Source organism: Pantherophis guttatus, chromosome 4 (assembly GCF_059756535.1).
Source record: "Pantherophis guttatus breed Tessera chromosome 4, ASM5975653v1, whole genome shotgun sequence".
Taxonomy (NCBI): Eukaryota; Metazoa; Chordata; class Lepidosauria; order Squamata; family Colubridae; genus Pantherophis; species Pantherophis guttatus.
The window spans coordinates 14,027,637-14,048,087 of record NC_142066.1 but is presented as its reverse complement, the minus strand read 5'-3'; the positions used below and the strand labels follow the sequence as shown (position 1 = coordinate 14,048,087).

Here is a 20,451-nt window from a genome sequence, read left to right as displayed (position 1 = left end):
GAGGCTGGAAATGTCCCGTTTGCCAACTTACAGTGGGATCGGAAGGCCTGTTTTTTGCTGTCCCCAGGCTCCAGAGCCTTTCTAGGAGTCTGGGGAGGGCGGATATGGCCTTTCCCACCCACCCCCGGAGGCCCTCCGGAGGCTGGAAATGTCCCGTTTGCCAACTTACAGTGGGAAATTGGGGAAGGGCACGCACGTATGCGTGGGGGCACAGCACATAGAATTATGGGTGTGGGAACGCATGCACGCAACCCCCCCGCCGCTCTTGGCACGCGATGGCAAAAAGGTTAGCCATCACTGTCTTAGACCCAGCCTCCAAATGAAAAATAAAGCCAACCAACCAATGACAAAATTTGCTAACTGTGAAAGAGCTTTTAAAAGAATATATATGGGTAGGAGATAGTTTGGCCTGGGAGGTTCTTACAATCCATAACTGGAATGTCCAAATCCTCACACCTTATGCAGGTAGTCCTCGACTTACAACAGTTCATTTAGTGACCGTTCAAAGTTACAACGGCACTGAAAAAAGTGACGTATGGCTGTTTTTCACACTTACGACCATTGCAGCATCCGCCGTGGTCACGTGATCAAAATTCAGATCGGTTCATATTTCTGACGGTCGCAATGTCCCGGGGTCACACCTTCTGACAAGCAAAGTCAACGGGGAATCCGGATTCATTTAACCAACCGTGTTACTTATTTATTTGTTTGTTTGTTTGTTTGTTTGTTTATTTATTTATTTATTTAATTTGTATACCGCCCTTCTCCTAGTGGACTCAGGGCGGTGCACAGCCAGAACTAAAATACATAACAATACAAAATTTAAAATTAATTAAAAGAATTATATACTTTGGCCCGAATTAAAACAATGCGAATTAAAACCCATTAACAGATTAAAACTAAACAATTAAAAACTAAAAAAGGGGGCTAACTGAACAAATGCAACAATCCGCAAGAGAAGTCGTAAAATGGGGCACAACACCCTTAACAAATGTTTTGCTTAGCAATGCAAATTTTGGGCTCAATTGTGGTCGTAACTCGAGAACTACATATTAATTGAACTTTACGTGACAAGGCAGCGTTTTATATCAGGGTCTTTCCTTTTAGATTAGAAGGTCCCCATCACCCCAAACTGGTCACTATGCCACAACTAGCCCCAACAAAGTCGAAGAGGTATATAAAAAAGATTTGCAGCCAACTGCAAGCCACTTCCATTTCCTGATTCGTTCTTATCTCCTGCTCTCTACCAGCTCAGCTCCCTCCCTCCCCAAAACTTAGCTTATCTTCTTTCAAGTTTCCCTGCCCAACCACAAGAGATTAAGATGCTGCTCTCTTCTTGAGCTGTCGTTCCCACCCCCCCACCCCACAAGAAAGCCCTTAGATACCATATAAGAGAATCTGGCTCAAACGTTAGCTCTTTAAATACCACACTATGTGCTTGCATAATAGTTGTGTCACCGTTCCAAGGGATGCCCTAATGAAATCATGAGCCAAGCTTCAAAAGAAATCCAGTTATTTATTAGGAGCTCCATGTCCGCAGATTCCCATATGAAGCCAACTCGTGGGTTGTAGAGACTACTCCCCTCCGGCAGCTGTGGGTAACCCTGGGATACAGCCTTGAGAAAGATATGTCTGGAATACACTCCTGTCTTTGGCTGTCGGCTGCTTCATCGGTTTCCCATCCCCCTTGCCCATGGCAACTCGAGAGCAGGCCAGGGATGCTTTGCGAGTTGACAGGTTGTCTATCGGGATTCTCAGACATCCAGGTCATGATTGTCCCTTTTTTCAAGAGGCGACTGGACTTTTTGGTTTGTTTTTGAAGACCTTTTGCTTCTCATCCAAGAAGCTTCTTCAACTCTGACTGGATGGTGGGGAATGCAAATGAGTGTGGAGCATCTATTTCCAGTCTACAACACAGTCTTTTCAACAGTTCCAAGAAAGCTCCACACCCATTTGCACTAATCAAATGGCCCTGAGGATATAGATAAACCTCCAAGTGGTCTCAACGATTTTCTAAAAGGATGCAAATGATCAGCTGTCTGCAAGGAGTATAAATCCTTCCCTCCTCCATCATCGAGTCAGAACATGCAGTCAAGGATTCATTAATGGTTTCCTGATTCAGTCTCTTTATAGGCATCCCAAAGGTGCTTTTCCAACTGGCAACTGGACTTTCTGGTTTTTCTTTGAAGACGTTTCGCTTCTCATCCAAGAAGCTTCTTCAGAGCTGAAGAAGCTTCTTAGATGAGAAGCGAAACGTCTTCAAAGAAAAACCAGAAAGTCCAGTTGCCCCTTGGAAAAAAAGCACCTTTGGGATAGTATAGAAATTATTCCTTTATTATATTTTAATATTCTTTGCCACTGTTTCACTTATGTTATCTTTTTTTCCTCTAGAACAGTGATGGCTAACCTTTTCCGGACCAAGTGCCCAAAGCATGTGCGGGCCCTGCGCATGCACCCTGCGCACATGTGCATGCGGTTCCTTGCATGCGCCCCATGCATGCGTGCATACCTCTGTGCATGCGCCACCCGCACACAGCAGACCAGTTGGCCGGTGGGAGGCATGCGCGCATGCGCAGCAGAGCTGAACTGGGGCGACGGCTAGTGTGCCATCAGAAAGGGCGCTGCGTGCCACCTCTGGCACGCGTGCCATAGGTTCGCAATCACGGTTCTAGAACATTTTGAAAACAGTATCCTGGAAGCGATAAATTGGCAACATAATTTGAGAGGGGAAAGGTGTTTCACACGTCACACAACACAGCTAAAAATCCTATTTTTCATTTAAAGTTAGAACAGATTTCAGACACACAAGTGTGCAAAAGAATACAAATTGAGGTAGTAGGAAGAAGCTTAATATCGCCCGACCCCTCTTTAAAACGTTTGAATGTATGATGTGATGTGATAGGAAAATACATCATTGCCTTTCCTGATCATTGATATAGTTTTGCACTGAATCAGGGTGGACTCGATTTAAATCATGATTTAAATCACTAGTAAAAAGACTTGATTTAAATCAACTCAATTTAAATCATAATTTTTAAAGAGCAACTGTCATCTCTGCTACTCCTTTGACCCGCTGTTGACTCACCGATAGTCCAGGTGTTGCAGAATATACAGCCTCGTGCTACATAACTAAGCTCCATTTCATGCTGAATAAACTAAATTATTTATGTATCTTAAATAGAAAACTATCTTACGATAGATTTTTACCCCAAAAGTTTTTTATTAAAATAAATTCAATAAAAATCAAAAAAATCTGATTTAAATCAAAAAAATCCGATTTAAATTAAAAAAAATCTGATTTTTTTTGATTTTTTTAAAAAAATCATTGATTTTTATCCACCGTGCACTGAATAATTGAAAGAGTTTGGCACCTGTCATATATGCAAATATAATATGTAATATACATTCCAGCCACAAGGGGGAAAATAGGCACATTTTAAATATTGTAGGTAATGTATTTTCAGTCAGAAATTACATAGTTTAAGTTACTTACTTCTGAATACCAATTTCGGACCATTCATTTAACAATGATTCAGAATTATGATGGTTTTGGAAAAAGTGATTTATCACCTTTTCTCAAAGGTGTGACCATCCAAAAAGGTTAAATCATGGCAACTGGACCAAAGTTTATTAAACTGAGACTTTTCATTATTCATCCAAGTACTTGTCTTCAGTCAAAACGAAAAATTTAAGTTAGGCAGAAAGTTGTTGGAATGCACCAACTCTCGCCATACCAACTGCAGGGATTCCCCCCCCCAAAAAATGTATTGCAAATGTAAATGTAATTCAAATACCTGCAGTTGGTATGGCGAGAAATGGTGCATTCCAACAATTTTTGACTCAATGCCTAATTCAAATTTTTCATTTTGACTGAAGAAGTTACTTGGATGAGTTACGAAACGTCTCAGTTTTAATAAACTTTGGTCCACTTGCCATGATTTTAACCTTTTTAATATATTTTTGGCCTGGATGATTGAATCTTCATTTACACAAAGGTTGCACCAACCTTTGCACCAACCCCATGGTCATGTGATCAGAATTTGGGCACTTGGCAACAGCTGCATCCTGTTGTTGTGGTCACGATTTGTGGTCTCGCCAGCTGGCTTCTGACCAGCAAAGTCGCTTGGGGGAAACTGGATTCACTTAACGGCCATAGGAAAAATAGTCATAAAATTGGGTCGGGTCACATGATGACTCACTTTAGGACCACACAGAATTACAAGAGAAATTCTGCCCCCAACTGGAGTCGGAAGTCATGGACTACCTGTATGCATTTATCCGCTCAAACTCATAGCCACCACGCAAAAGGGAATGAGTAAAGAAACAACATGTAGTAAAACAATATTTTAAAAGGATAGCATTATCTGAGCATAAATGCAAACCACTATTTATTTTAAAACCATTTTTCCATAGCTGATAAAAGTAACGATGAATCTAAGTGCATGTTTCTAATTACAGGTAGTCCTCAACCTACGGCCACAATTTCAGCCCAAAATTTATGTTGTTAAGTGAGTTTTGCCCATTTTATGACTTTTTTTTTCTTGCCACATTTGTTAAGTGAATCACTGCAGTTGTTAAATTAGTAACCTGGTTCTTCAGTGAATCTGGTTTCCCCAATGACTGCTTATCAGGGGATCACATGATCCTGGGACACTGCAACCGTCATAAATATGAACCAGTTGCCAAGCATCCAAATTTGATTCACATGACCATGGGGATGCTACAACGGTCACAAATGTGAAAAATAGCCATAGCGTTTACACTTATATACTGCTTCACAGTGCTTTATAGCCCTTTCTAAGCAGTTTAGTCATCGTATTGCCCCCCCAACAATCTGGGTTCTCATTTTACCAACCTCAGAAGGGCAGAAGGCTGAATCAACCTTGAGCCTGGTGAGATTCGAACTGCCAAATTGCAGGCAGGCAGCAGGCAGCAGTAGCAGCCTGCAGTACTGCACTCTAACCACTGGGCCACTGTGGCTCTAAGTCTAAGTGATCATAAGTGACTTTTGTCAGTGCCGTTGTAACTTCAAATGGTCACTAAACAAACTGTCGTAAATCGAGGACTACCTGTACCAGGCAGAGAAACATTACTGATAGCCGACACTGTGGAACAAATATAACAAAGTGACAAGAGAGAGAAAAGTGTATTGCTATATCAACAATGGCTGGCTTCTTAGGAAGACTGTAAAGATTCCCCTCGCACATATGTGCTAGTCGTTCCCGACTCTAGGGGGCGGTGCTCATCTCCGTTTCAAAGCTGAAGAGCCAGCGCTGCCCGAAGACGTCTCCGTGGTCATATGGCTGGCATGACTCAACGCCAAAGGCGCACGGAACGCTGTTACCTTCCCACCAAAGGTGGTCCCTATTTTTTCTACTTGCATTTTTTACGTGCTTTCGAACTGCTAGGTTGGCAGAAGCTGGGACAAGTCACGGGAGCTCACCCCGTTACGCGGCACTAGGGATTTGAATCGCTGAACTGATGACTTTTCGATCGACAAGCTCAGCGTCTTAGCCACTGAGCCACCCCGTCCCTAAAGACATAGTTAGATTTGGACAAATCTTTTTCCTTATTTAAGTGTTTTCTTTGGCAAAAAGAAAGATTATTTGCCAATCAAACTCTGATGAGAATCAAAGAACCAAGGGAGACAACAGATGCATTTTCAAGTGTTTAGGTAGCATATCAACACCACAATGATGGACATACAATTGAATATATTCCTAAAACTCAACACCATTATTCCACCTCCTTCTCTCCAGAATCGGAGATAACAGGTCGTGACCTCCTGTGTGGCATCTCTTCAAGTGTTTGAAGAGTGCTGTCATTATTCCCCCTTTGCTGTCTTATCTTAAGCCTAAACATCCCCATGCCTTCAATCTGCCTTCATAAATCTTATCTTCCAATCCCCTGATAGTTATTGTTGCCTTTCTCTGATCCTGTCCAAATCCTTCTGGAAGTGTGGTCCCCAGATTGGGTAACAACTAAGGTGAGATGTCTAAATCAAAGCACCAAAATCATTTAATCGCTGTGTTTTCTGGAATTTTTGGTTTCATTAATAAAGGTGCTATTAAGCATGGCATCCATGACTCTTTTTAAAAAGAAGTTCAGGAAACAGATGTTTTCTTTTTACCCAAAGCCATTTCTTTTTAAATGTACAAAAACCGAGACTTTTCAGAAAATGAACAATATGCAGCATATTCTGGAAGTCCTTGAATACGCTTTCAAGAGTAAAGAAAGAAACAAAACTCGAGCCGGAAAAGAAATGATGTAATCCATAAACTTGGCATTTGCTGATCATTATCTAGAATCAATGTTTGCTATTGTTTTAATTCTCAGATCTAATTTTGTCTTGTATTGTTCAATTAGTTGGTTTCCGACACATCGCATATACAAAGGCATGTATCATTTGTTTTTGTAACCTAGGTACCACATATATAACTTTTACTTTGCCTGAAGTGTAGAGGACCACAACTGAGCCCCAAATTTCTGCTGCAAAACAAAACAACTGTTAAAGTGAGTTTTGTCCCATTTTACAACCCCGCTTGCCACAGTCATTAAGAGAAATCACTGCAGTTGTTAAATGAATCTGGCTCCCTCATTAATTTTGCTTGACAGGTCGCAAAAGGTGGATCACATGAAGCCTGAGACATAGCAACGGTCATAAAAATGAGTCAGTTGGCAAGCTGGCTGAATTTTGGTCACGTGACTGCGGAGATGCTGCAACGGTCCTAAGTGGGAAAATATGGTCATAGGTCAACTTTTTTCAGTGCCATTGCAACTTCGGTCACTAAATGAACTGTTGTAAATTACCTGTACTTGTGTTTCATGCTGGCTTGTGTATGCGTGTCTCTATGTGGAAAAGCCACTTTGCAACGTTAGTGACTCTCTCCCAAATTCGGAAAAGTTTTTATGAGCTCCACACCAATTTGGGTGCTTGATTTTTAACAACCGCAATTTGGAAACAAGATTTGTGTCCTTACAACCTGAAACCACACTTTTCTTTGCAGGCACACCACACTTTGTATTTGTCTTGCCCTCAACTGCTATCCCAGGATCTCTTCCACCAGGATCACATTCTTAAGACTTAAGCTTTCGATTTTGGCTTCCTACACAACAAAACTTCACACTTATCACTGCGAAAGTGCATTTTAACCTGTTTTCTGGGTTAAACAAACCCACCCAGCCTGTTTTCTCTCCAACATCCATCAACATCGTTTGAAGTTTCGCTCTGTCCGATGGGGCTTCCGTTCGCCCCAATTTAGCGCCATCTGCGACCTGAACAAATAGAGGTAGTCCTCGACTTACAACAGCTCATTTAACGACCGTTCGAAGTTAACAACAGAACTGAAAAAAGCGACTCGTGACCGTTCTTCCAACTTTCCGACCACTGCAGCATCCCCATGATCATGTAATCAAAATGGCAACACTTGTCATATTTGTGACGATTGTTAAGTGTCCCAGGGGGAGGGGAGGTGTCACATGATTCCCCTTTTGCGACCATCCGCTGAAGCAAAGTCCACGGGGAAGCCCGATTCCCTTAACAACCTTGGCTTACTAATTTACCAACGACACTGATTCCCTTAACAACGGCGGCAAGAAAAAAAACCCCGTAAAACGGGGGCAAGCTCACTTAAAACGAATGTTTCGCTTAGCAAACCGCAACCTTAAGCTCCATTGTGGCCGTTGAGTCGAGGACCACCCGTGTGTCTCATCGCACGCCGTCGCAGGAGACTGTCTCCTATTTATGACCGTTGCCATTGCTCCCAAGATCAGGCGATCCCCCCCTTTTGCGACCTTCTGACAAGCAAAACGTCAAAGGGCGGGGGGGGGGAGCCCGGATTCACTTAGCAACTTAAGTCACTAATTTTTAACAACGATTCGCTTAAAACCGCCCCGGGGAAAGGAAGGTGGTCCAATGGGTCCAAGTTCCTTTCGCTTAGCAACGAAAGGTCTAGCTTAGCAACGGCAATGTTGGGGCTCTATTGTGGTCGTAAATCGAGGACCACCCGTATACCGAATGGATGGATGGATCTAATGTGTGTGTGTGGGGGGGGGGGGAAACATCCATTAAGCCAGGCTCTGGAAGGCGACTTCCTGCACCGTTGGACCCCAGGCTTGACCTCCTCAAGAGAGGGAAGGGGAGGAGGAGCCGACCGGGCAGCTGCCCCATCCCCCCCCCCGCCCGGTTTAATGGCGTTTATTACTGCTTTGGGCTTCGGAATTAGCCCCCAGTGAGGCGATGGGGCCTTTGGAAGTCGGTCAGGCCTCCGAGGGGTGGTTCGGAGGATGCTCTAACGGGCAAACCCCCTTCCATCACCCCGTCCCAATGACGCCCGGGCCTGCTTCAACTCCCTCCAAGGGGGGTTTAAGGTCGGAGGAAGGGACCCCCCTTCCCCCTCACGCCGTGTCCGCTCTTCCGGCCGGCTCTGCCTCCACACACACACACACATCCCCCTCACGGGGCCTTCTCGCGCGCGCCTGAGGCCTGCTGACCTGCCAGTTGCTGTAGAGGCGCGTGACGCGGCGGTAGTACGCCTCGCGGTCCAGACTCAGCGCCATCGGAGCGGCTTCCCTCACGCGTAGCCCCGCCTCCCCCCCCGCCCTGCCGCTTTATCGCTCGCTCGGCCGCCCGCGCCGCCGCCGCCGCCGCCGCCGCCGCGACCTCTCTCCTCGGGGTGACCCCGGAAGTGGAAAGTCTTTTTCCCTCCCCCATCCTCCTCCCCCCCCTCTCTCTCTCACACTCACACACACACGCTCTTCTCGCGAGACTTATACCGCACGGCTTGCGGGATCAGCTTCGCGCGGGCGTCCTCCTTTACTTTTAAACGTAAAATAGAAATGCCTCCTCCCTCCCCTTTATTATTTAACTTTGGTTGCTTATAGCATTGGTTTATTTGTTTAATTTAATTTATTTATTTATTACATGTATTTATATGCCGCCATTCTCCCGAAGGACTCAGGGCGGCGAACACAAGAAACAAGTACAATAAAATCCCATTTTAAACCATATAACTTAATTTATTTTAATTTAATTTATTCATTTTATCTTATGTATTCGTTTAATTTTATTTATACATTTCATTTATTTTATTTTATGTGTTCCTTTCATTTTATCTATTTCATTTTATTCATTTTATTTATTATCAAGCAAGCAGGCTTTCATTTCTTCCATCGTTGCGTTAGCAGGTAGCGCGCGCCCCTGTGTGGGAGCCGTCATGTCCTTGAGGAATAATATATCTATTATTAATATATATAAATATATATGTATGTATATATAAATAATGTATGTATGTGTATAATATATATATATATTTCTTTTTCGTAGGTTTTATGTGTATTTCTCTTTAGCCAGGTTCTACCTACGTAATATCTTAACTGCATAATATCATGGTTTACGTAGGTAGAACCTGGCTAAAGAGAAATGCATACATACATACATACATACATACATACATATATATATGAGAACATATGCACCAAGACAAATTCCTTGTGTCCAATCACACTTCGCCAATAAAGAAATCTATCCTATTCTATAATATAATATATAATATTAATATTAGTATAATATATATACTAGTATAATATATATATTATGTATGTACATATTATATAATATATACACGTCATGAGGAAACACTACACACCTATAAAAACATGTATAACGTTATATATTATATAGATATAGATATATCTATGGATATGTTTATATGTGTGTATATATATATATATATATATATGTATATATATATAGCGATATATTACGGTAGATAGATATATACGTATGTATGTATATATATATATAGAGAGAGAGAGAGATTAAGTATCAGTTTTATTATTTCTCCCGCGCTTTTTTTTCTCTAGAGAGCGAGGAACTGAGGACTGCGCATGCGCAGGTGGTCGGGCTTTCAACCGGCTCCCGCGCTTTACCGGGTTTCAGGCTCGCGGCCCTGCCACGTGACCGCGAATGGCGCGAAGGGTTTTGTGGGTCACGCGACCTCTTTTCCGCTTTTCTTTTAGCCCGCCTCAGACTGTTCTGTGGGGGGGGGGCGGGGAGTCCCCTTCGCTATTGCCAAGAGGACACGTGATCTCAGGAAACATTTGTGGGAGGGAGGGAGGAAGAAAACTTACGCATGCGCTTTTAGGGCAAAGCCCTCGCTTCGTTCTACGTAGAGATAATAAGAACACGTGGTCTACAACTTTTTTGAGGAGTCAAAATAAAAAAAACTGCATTTACAGGTGAAAAGTCAGGGTCACCCATGTTTTTTAATTTTCTATTTAACTTGCAATGTTGCCCTAAGCCAATTTTTTTTTCTCAGCCTCCATTAACCCATCTTTAAAGGTTGAAGGGCCATCTTTCCATTTGGACATAAAATCTACGGATAGATAAAGCAATTTTGTAACTCTCTGCTCGCTTCCCGTCACCTCCCCCCCTTCCCAACGTAAATAAGTTACCAAAAAAAAAAAAAATTGTAGCTTCTGAAATGACAATACTATAAAGTGATCCCGGAAGTATTGTATCCATACATGGAGACTCTCTAATTTGTAGCTCTCGTGTCAAAGCCCCATTCACGGCCCGGGGCTACCTGAATATTCTTTGGCGCATGCGCGGTGTATATCCAGATCCAGTGGTGGCTGCTTAAAAGGGAATTCCAAGGGGAGAAAATTGCACCTGCACAAAACTTAAAATGTGTGTGTTCTTTACAAAGAACACAAAATTATTTTCACTGTAAAGCAATGTCTAGGAAACCTCAATTTGGCCTTTTATACAGAATAGGGGGCAAACTTACCCAAACTTACCCAATTTACGACCACAATCGAGCCCAACATTTCTGTTGCTAAGTGAGCCATTAAGGGAATTTTGCCCCATTTGACGATTTTGCTACAGTTGGTATGTGAGTCACTGGTCGTTAAGTGAGTAGCACCATCGTTAAGTGAATCTGGCTTCCCCCATTGATTTTATCGGAAGGGTCGCAAATGGGGATCACAGGAACTCGGGGCACTGCGACCGTCATAAATACGAGTCAGTTGCCGAGCGTTTGAATTTTGATCATGTGACCAATGGTCATGTGAAAAACAGTCATTAAGTAGTACAGTGGACTAAGCACTGTTATTAACATCTGGTTAAGTGTGCGACTTACATCTATTCATTTAGTGACCATTTGAAGTTAACAGCAGCACTGGAAAAAGTGACCTATGATCCTTTTTCATGCTTTCCTGTTTGTCGCTGAGGTGTTTGTATAAAACGGTGTTTTTTCAAGCTCAGCAACTTTTTAAGTGTTGGAAGAAATATCCTTCTGGGTTCAGCTCCAAGTGGGGAAAAAGACACTGGAAACATGGAGACTGATTGGAAAGATGGTTTAATCGCGGACAGGATCAAGTGATTTGAGTTCCTGAACAGAAAAAGGGGCGAGATGCTGAGCGTGCCTTGGTTTTATGCCCTCTCTGAGCCCTGAACTTCCTGGGGCATAGGAAGAGTATCCTGATTGGTTGTCAGACTCCCAGGGGTGGGGGTCTTAGCTAGTCTTGCTGGCTGATGTAATCTTCCCAGGTGCCTTGTGGTGAAGACAGCAGATTTTGCTCCCAGGTTCAGGGAGCTGTGGTTTAAAAGAAGGCAATAGGCGTGCACGCATGTGAATATGTGTGTCTGCGTGAACCCCCAAAATGTGAGTCCGCATGTGCCCGTGCATGCGTATTCCCCACGCACGCACCTGTCTCCCCGTGCTTGCGCCCCCCCCGTGCATGTGCCCCACGCCCCATTTTGGCTTCCAGGTTGGTGCAGGTGGCTTCCCAGGCCCAAAATGGGTCCGGTGAGCCTTGTGCGCTGCCCCCGTGCCCCGTTTTGGTTTCCGTATTGGTGCAGGCGGCCTTCCAGGGCCAAAACGGAGTGCAAGGGGGTGCGCGCGTGCAACTCCCCAAAATGCAATGCGAGCACCCCCGCGCATATGCCCCGTCCCCCGTGCATGCATCCCGCCCCTGCGCTTGTGCGGCAGAGACCCGAAGACCAGCTGGCTAGCGGGAGGAGTGCGCACATGCGCAGTTGAGCTACTGGACTACAAATGCCATGCAACCTGTAATTAAAGATGGGAGTTGACATTTCCAGAAGGCACCACGGTGAGAAATGGATGTTTCTATATACATCATTCATTATTGCTTTCATTCATCATTCACTATTGCTTAACGCATTGTAAGCCGCCCTGAGTCTCCGGAGAAGGGTGGCATATAAATCAAATAAAAATAAAAATAAAAATAAATTATTGAACAAATTTCTAAGGCTGCTTAACAATTAACCCTGTAATGATCCCGAGAAGTGCATTATGTTAAGAAATGGGATTCATTTCTTAAGAGAGGATTCATTATGTTAAGAAAGGGGATTCAAAACCAACCTTTTCTGATGGCAAATGCTCATTGCGGTGTCACATCAGATTTATAATAGCCAAAGAAAGTCTCTCAAGAGAGAGGAAGGCAGGAAAGGAGAATACCTGGGGGGAAAAAAAACCTGCCATGTAATTATCAATCTAAGCTCATCAGTCAGATTTAAAGAGGGTTAGGGTTGACTGAAGGCAGGGGTGAAATGCTACCGGTTCGCTCCCAGTTCGGGCGAACCGGCAGTGCTAAAAAAATACCGGTTCTAGTGAGCCGGTAGTAAAAATATGCTTTAAAAAGTAAAAAAAAAAAAAAAAGGTTCAGCTGTGCCACGTGATTGTCGGAACTTTTTAAAAAAACTTTTTAAAAGCATTTTTTTACTACCGGTTCGGGCGAATAGGTAGTAAAAAAATGCCTTTAATAGTAAAAAAAAAAAAAAAAAAAAAAGGTTCCGACGATCGCGCGGCACACCTGATTGACCATCATCAGAACCTTTTTTAAAAACTTTTTTAAAGCATTTTTTACTACCGGTTCGGGCAAATAGGAAGTAAAAAAATGCTTTAAAAAAGTAAAAAAAAGAAAGAAAATAGGCCACGCCCCTCAGTCACCTGAACACCCCCCCCCCGCAATCAAGCCACGCTCACAGAACCGGTAGCAAAAAAAATTGCATTTCACCACTGACTTAAGGTCTATGATTATGTTCATGTATCTTCCTCCCTTCATTACCACTCTGAAATATCTAGAGCAGGGGTGTCAAACTCAATTTCATTGAGGGCCACGTCAGGGTTGTGTTTGAACTCTGGGGGGCGGGTGGGGTGGGCGCAGCCGGGGTGGATGTGGCCAGCTTGATGTCGCTCATGTTGGGGGCACCTGTGTGGCCAAGTGCTAAGGTAGGACTTCCCTCAGACCCTCCTTCCCTCTCATTATAATCTTCCTTTCTTTTTCCTTCCCTCTTCATTCCTTCTTTTTCCTTCCCCTCTTTCCTGATTTTTCCTTCCTTGCTCTCTTCCCATCTTCCCTTCTTTTTCTTTCCTCTTTCCCTTTCTCCTTTCCTGTCCCTTCTTGGATGCTCAAATGCAAAAGGAGGAAACATTTCTCCTTTTGTTTTTAGTTTGTTTTGCTAGCCCTCTGCCAGCGGAGCCTGGGAGGGCTGTGTGCGCCCCCCCCCCAGCTCCATTTTCATTGGCAGAGGCACCACACAGTGGTGGGTTGCCCCCAGTTCAGACCGGTTCGCAAGAACCGGTAGTAAAACTGGAGGGAGGCTCCACCCACTGACCCGGACGTCATGATAGGCGATCTGCGCATGCGCGCGCGGGCACGATGCGAACCGGTAGCAAAGGTAAGTGGAACCCAGCCCTGGCACCACGGGCCAGTCCTTCGCTGTTTCCAGGGTGGCCCCGCAGGCCAGATCTAAACACCCCGCAGGCCAGATCCAGCCTGCGGGCCTTGAGTTTGACACCCCTGATCTAGACGGAAAGAAATCCAAACCAGAGACACGGATCCCCAGTTGTCAAGATTATTTAGGTTCGATTTACGCAACTCGTATAACAGCGCCGCAAAAAAAAAAAAAAAGAACAGGATGGGCCAGGGGAAGGCTGTGGTTTTGTGCATTTTGTTCCTTTTATTAAAAAAAAAAAAAAAAAACAAAAGAGAGAAAAAAAAAAGGAGAATCCAGCTACAGGAAGCTTTCTATCTTCTCTTTCTCCCCCTCGGCCCCCTGCCACCCGAAAAACCCCGCCCTCGCTGACTTTTTAAACTCCCTCGCAATTCATTCTTTCCCCCGCTCCCCCCCCCCACAGCCTCGGTCATTATTACACAAGACATATTACATATTTATAAATATAAACCCCCCCCACCCCACACGGAGACAGGGGGTACAGAGGGAAAGGAAAAGGCATCCTCCCCCACCCTCCCTTTTGCACTTATATTACAGCACGTGAACTGGGGCGATGGCGGCGGCGAATGGAGCCGGCTGTGGGGGGAGACCCAAAGGAAAGGAAAGGAGCTGCTACCTAGAGCCAAGGTCGTCTTAGCTTAATGGGGTGGGGGAGGAGGAAGAGGAGGGCCCGGTGGTTTTTTTCGCTGCCTCGAGACGGCAGCCACGAAGACACGTTCTCGGGTGACAGTTCCAAGTGCTGCAGGAAGGGGGAGGGGGCGGATCTGCTCACCTGGCCGACAGCCACCTTTTAATTTTTTTTTTTTGTTTTCCTTTTTTTTTTCTTCTCAAAAATAAGAAGCCCTTGGAGGCAAGTCACTTTTTCACCCACCCCCATTCCAACCCTTGCTGGGGGGTTTGAAGGACCCTGCTTTGTCCTCCCAGCAACCAACGTGGGGACGAAAGGGAACCTGTCTGCCTGCCGCGGGCCCCCCGACGGGACTCCCGAGTCTCTGGCCTTTCAAATTCAATGTCATGAGGACGGCTAGCCCCCCCCGGGAAGGAGCTGGCCCTGTCGGAATCCGTCCGTCTGTCCTTCGGACTTAAGTTCAGTCTTCTCCTTCTTCCTCCCCTTCGTCGCTGGAGTCGGAGTTGGCCGGCATCATGGGGTCGTCGTCCAGCAAGGAAAAGTCCCGTTCTGAGCTGGCGTAGCCCTGAGACAAGTCATCCATCTCGTCTTCCTCCTCGTCTTCGTCCACACGCTGAGGGTGGCCCAGGTGCAAGGGGGCGGCGGCGTAGCCGGCGTGGCCCAGTCCCGGATGGAGAAGGGTGCCAGAGGTGGTGGCAGCAGTGGCCGCAGCGGCGGCGGGGAACGGCATGTATTGCAAGGCGGAGCCATGGGCTGGGGTGGTTTGGAAGTGGGCGTGGTGGTGCAGAGAGAGGGGTCCCGTGGCTCCTAGTTGGACCCGGCCGGCTCCCATCAGGGCCATCATGTTGGAAAATTCCATTGGGGTCTGGCGACTGCGTTTCTGTACGTTGTCGGCCCCCACGGCTCCTGGAAGGAGGCGATTCATCGTCGGATCCGGAAGAAAACCCTGAAGGGAAGCAGAGGCTATATTAGGCCATGTTCATATTCTGTTGGCTGAACTAGTTAGTGGCTCCTTCAATTAATGAGCTCACTCCGGGCATTGGCGGCAATTGATTTTTAGTGACCTGCTAAAGTGAGAGGAGCCAGTTGTTGTTTTTTTTTGAGAGAGAGAGAGAAGGGAAAATAAATTCAGGTAGCCCTCGACTTACGACAATTCATTTCACCACCATTCAAAAAAACATTTAACAAGAGTCGCAACGTCCTCGGCGTCACACGATCAAAATTCAAGTGTTTGGTAACCCACATGAAGTTATGGCATCCCATGGTCAGGCAATCACCATTTGAGACCTTCCCAGGAAGGTTTTGACCAGCAAAGCCAATGGGGGAAGCTGGATTCGTTTAACGACTGGGGCAGAAAGAGTTGTGAGATCGAGTGCGACTCATTTAACAACTGCATCACTTAGCAATGGAATGTCCAATCCAAATTGTGGTCTAAATCAGTAAGTACCTCTCTCCCTCTCCATCCATTCAATGGTAGAATTCAACTAATTTAACAACCGGTTCTCTGCCCTGCTGGGTGGCCGTGGCCATGATGGGCGTGGCCAGAGGGGCGTGACAGGCAACACTTGGCCTCCTGCACCCCCATGGGAGCAAAAAGGAGCTGCGGGGGCGGACGCGCTGCCCCTCTTCGCACCCCGTTTTGTTCCTAGGAGGCCTCCCTGCACTTACCTGGGAGCCAGACTGGGATGCGTGGGGACTCCTGGAAGGGGCGGGGTGGAGCCAGGCAGCAACTTAACTACCGATTCGCCCGAACTGCCCTGAACCAGCTGAATCCCACCACTGCATCCATCCATCCATCCATCCATCCATCTTCTTAATTGCCCATAGTCCTCATAGAGTCTCTGGGCGGTGTAGAATTTAATCAATATATTACATCAAAATTGAATGATTTTTTGATTAAAACTTTTAAAAATGTAAAACAACATTATAGCATTGCAGAAGACGGGAGCGTTCCAAGATGGGCAGACTAGAAGTATGGATAGATCTGTGTTGGTGCTGCCATTGACGGAGGAGAGAATGGGGATTTATCTACTGCTATTTCCTGACACCCTCTCCCCCTTCATCGTGCTCTCCGGTTGTGAGCATGAAACCTTAAACAGTGTCCGAGATCGAGTTCTTAAAAGCACTTTTTAAAATAAATCATTGAAAAACTTGAAAAGCGTCAGCCATCTTCTATACCAAAACGTTAGGATGGTTGTAGGATCTCTGTTTTAATTACCTTTTTACCGTTGGCAGAAATGCCAGCTACCTGCATCCTCTCCAGCCCTACCAGACAGCTTGGCTCTATCGGAACAGGTTTTGGGAACCGGGGCCATCTGTGCTTCCGGCGTTCTTCCATGTACTGGAGAGAAGGGGAGGGAAAATAGGTTGAGTTAGATACTGCTCAGTGAGTAAAACTCATTATTACATGTACGTATTTTTCAGAGTATAAGATGCACCTTTTCCCCCCAAAAAAGGGTGAAAATCTGGGTGTGTCTTATACTCCGAATGTAGCCCCGCCCAGCTTCTCAAATGGAGGTTTCAGAGGCTGAAAAAAGCATCAGAAATGAAGCTTCAGAAAGCCTCCAAACAGAGCTTCAGAAAAGAAGCTCCCAAACAGAGCTTCAAAAAAAAAGCCTCCAAACAGAGCTTCAGAAAAGAAGCCCCCAAACAGAGCTTTAGAAAAAAAGCCTCCAAACAAAGCTTCAGAAAAAAGCCCACAAACAGAGCTTCAGAAAAAAAGCCTCCAAACAGAGCTTCAGAAAAGAAGCTCCCAAACAGAGCTTCAGGAAAAAAGCCTCCAATCAGAGCTTCCTCTCTCTCTATTCAAAAAGGCTTTAATCTCTCTTGGAGATTTTTTGGGGGTTATATTCTCAGCCAGAACGTTGGTTTCTTGAGACTTAAAGACTAGCTGTTGTAATTAGAAGCAAACATTTAAAATCTCATTCAGAGTGGTGCTACAGGTGGAGCTCTTGCCTCACAATCAGGAGGCTGTGAGTTCAATCCTAGGTAGAGGCAGATATTTCTCTCTCTGGACACAATGCGAATATATCTGTTGAACAAAGCTCCACATTGGCAACAGGAAGGGCATTCGGCCAGTAAACAGTCAGCTCCATTCAGTTGCCCAGACTCCACCCCGCAAGGGATTATTATGGGGTCGTTAAATGATGATGATTTAAAGTCTCATTCAGAAGAGGCAAATTGTGGTCCTTTGCAACATTTGGTTAAGGTAAATCATTGTGCTGGATTTGAAGATTCTTAGTCCGATTTCAATTCAATTTCAGCCCTGTGGCCCTGAAGAGTTACTGAGAAGATGAAATAGCCAGACATTTTCTTAAGAGAAAAGGTAGGATGATATCTGAGCAGGTTAGAACAGGAGATGTGGGGGGAGAAATGATGTCTGTGGACGGAAAGGAAAGGCTTCCAAAAGGGAAGGGAAGAAGATTACTCCTGTTGTAGTCCGCCAGCAGCCTGCGGAGCTGGCAGCGGAGTCAGACAGTGACGAGGCTGGGGAAGAACATGGGCCAGTCCTGGAGTCGGGGGAAGGCCCGGACGAGGGCTCTGCATTGGTGGCAGAGATGGGGCCAGGGCCATCTGGGAGTGATGCGCGGACTCTGGAGCCTCCAGAGTTGGACATCAGAGAAGCAGAGGAACAGGAGGAACCTGTTCCTAGTGCGCGCATGCGCAGAGCTGCCAGAAGGCACGAACAGTTAAAACAAAAGGGACAACTCGGGAGTAAGGCCTGGAGATGATTGGCCCTTCCCTTAAGGCTTAAAAGAGGAGCAAAGGCACGTGGGCCCTTTGCAGGAAAGCAACGTTGTTAATTCTGTTCCCAGTCGGCATCTCTGTTTGATTCTGGACTCCATGTGGCTTTGCCAAATAGGTCTTTGGCAGAGTGTCAAGGGAGATAAATGTTGGTGATTATCCCGAAGGACTTCTCCTGAAGGACTTTTTACAACTAATTGGGACTCAGTTGTGAATGAACGTAATTCACAGCTGTTGCAATAAAAGAGGTTTTTGGGACTACTTGTGTGTTTTAATGACTCAGGAAGCCTAGGGCACAACAACTCCATCTGCAAATGGGGAGCAAAGACATGTTAGCTGAAGAAATACTTACAGCCAAGAAGCGAGGATCTACCGCATACTCGGGGTGGGCTTGCAGCCACACTTCGAGATCAGCCCGGCGGGGAGCCGCGTCGCCCACCAGCAGCGTCCCGTCTGTCTTGTTCACCACTGGGATATGAGCCTCCAGGTCGATATCTGGGCCTCTCAGTGCTTCCAGACACTGCAGTTCCAGCTGAGATGAAAGAAAGAAAGAAAGAAAGAAAGAAAGAAAGAAGAAAGAAAGAAAGAAAGAAAGAAAGAAAGAAAGAAAGAAAGAAAGAAAGAAAGAAAGAGGGAGGGAGGAAGAAAAAGAAAAAAGGAGGGAAGGAAAAGAAAGACAGGGAGCGGAGGAAGGAGGGAGTGTGGAAGAAAGAAAAAAGGAAGGAAGAAAAGAGTAGAAGAGAGGAGGAAGGAAAAGAAAGACGAAGGACGGGAGGGGAGGAAGGAGGGTGGGAGAGATGGAAGGAAGGGGAGAGACAGAAAGAAAGAAAAAGAAAGGAAGGGTGGAGAGAGAGAGAGAAAGGAAGGAAGGAAGAAAGGAAGGAAAGAGGAAGGAAGGAAGAAGGAAAGTAGGGGAGCGGAGAGGAGGGAAGACATGAAGCAAGATTGAGAGGAAGGAAGGAAGGAAGGAAAGAAAGAAGGAAAGGTAGGGGAGCGGAGAGGAGGAGGGAAGACAGGAAGAAGCAAGATTGAAAGATAGAGAGAAGGAAGGAAGGAAGGAAGGAAAGAAAGAAAATAAAGAGGAAGGAAGGGTGAGAGAGAGAAAGAAAGAAAGAAAGAAAGAAAGAAAGAAAGAAAGAAAGAAAGAAAGAAAGAAAGAAAGAAAGAAAGAAAGAAAGAAAGAAAAAGAAAAAACCAAGCCAGCCGAAAAGTTAGGGTCTCTAACCCAGCGCTCCCTCCTTCCTCCCTTTCAATTCCCAGGGCCGCAAACACGCTCCCCACCATTGACTGATGGACTGGCTGCCTCTGGGCGCCCCTCCCGAGTACCGCCTGCCCGCAAGCCAGCCATCGCTCACCTCCACCATTTTCTTGCTACTTTTCTTCTGGGTGAGAGCAGGCCGATCCCGAACGGTGCCATTAGGGACCAGCTTGTGCTTTTGGAAAGTCAGTTTGATTCCTTCTTCCTAGAAAAATGCACGGAGGGTTAGGGGCAAGGGGGGAGAATTCGGGGAGCCCGCTCCGCCCTCCGCCGCCCGCACACCTTCCCAATTAGCCTTAAAAGCTCCCAACGGATGGGGTGGTGGGAATTGAGAGGGGGAGGGGGGGAAATAATAACGTAAAATCGGTGGCACAAAAATCTGTTGATTATCCACAGGATAATCTAAGTTTCTAGGCAGGCTTGGAAGGAGTGGGGCGGGGGGCATGTAGGGTCCTTAGAAGATTCTACTTCTGTCTTTAGCAACGGATGGAAACTAATGAAGGAAAGAAGCAACCTAGAACTAAGGAGAAATTTCCTAACACGGGCGTCAAACTCAATTTCACTGAGGGCCACACCAGGGTTGTGTTTGACCGTGGGGGGAAGGGGGGCAGGGTTGTGGATGTGGTTATGGTTATGGTGGGCGTTTCCAGGGGACGTGACACGGGACCGCACCTCCCTACACGTGGCTTTACACACTTATGAAAATAGGCGTACATTTGTGCGATTTTGTTTTTTTTTAAATATATACTTGATCTACTTGATCACCCTATGAGCGAGAGAGACCAGATCAAGAAACTGACAACATAGGACAGGCTAACCTTTTTGTAGTTGTGTGCCAAAAGTGTGCGCGTGTGCGCGTGCAACAGCACGCGTGCGGGCCTGCACCCATAATGCAATGCATGTGTGATCCCCACATGCTCCCCCCACCCCCTGCATGCGCGTGACCCCCCCTGCACACGCGTGTGCCACCCCCCTGCCCCGTTTTGGGCCTAGCAGGCCTCCCTGTCGCTTCCTGGGACCAAAAACGGGCCACCGGGTCGGGGTGTCGCCACACACCCC

The 20,451-nt window shown here is 45.9% G+C and overlaps 2 protein-coding genes across 31 annotated transcripts in view; both read right to left on the bottom strand.

The window, feature by feature from the left end:
• SUPT16H (SPT16 homolog, facilitates chromatin remodeling subunit) overlaps nt 1-8,743 on the bottom strand; it is a 51,784-nt gene extending 43,041 nt beyond the window's left edge. The window contains exon 1 of the mRNA XM_034427061.3: nt 8,494-8,743. Within this exon, the coding sequence (XP_034282952.1) occupies nt 8,494-8,559 (66 nt within the window). The 5' untranslated portion in view covers nt 8,560-8,743. The remainder of the gene's footprint in view (nt 1-8,493) is intronic.
• A 5,216-nt stretch (nt 8,744-13,959) lies between these two features.
• Nucleotides 13,960-20,451, bottom strand: part of CHD8 (chromodomain helicase DNA binding protein 8) — a 131,582-nt gene continuing 125,090 nt past the window's right edge. For 9 of the 30 annotated variants that reach the window (XM_087893787.1, XM_087893782.1, XM_087893783.1 and 6 more), the window contains 4 exons: nt 19,490-19,597; nt 18,487-18,666; nt 16,609-16,731; nt 14,548-15,336 (listed from right to left, as the gene is read on the bottom strand). In XM_087893787.1, coding sequence (XP_087749913.1) covers nt 14,851-15,336; nt 16,609-16,731; nt 18,487-18,666; nt 19,490-19,597 — 897 coding nt within the window. In that variant the 3' untranslated portion in view covers nt 14,548-14,850. Of the gene's footprint in view, nt 15,337-16,608; nt 16,732-18,486; nt 18,667-19,489; nt 19,598-20,451 lie in introns of all 30 variants that reach the window. The other 21 variants (XM_087893802.1, XM_087893806.1, XM_087893800.1 and 18 more) reach the window with 4 other exon arrangements.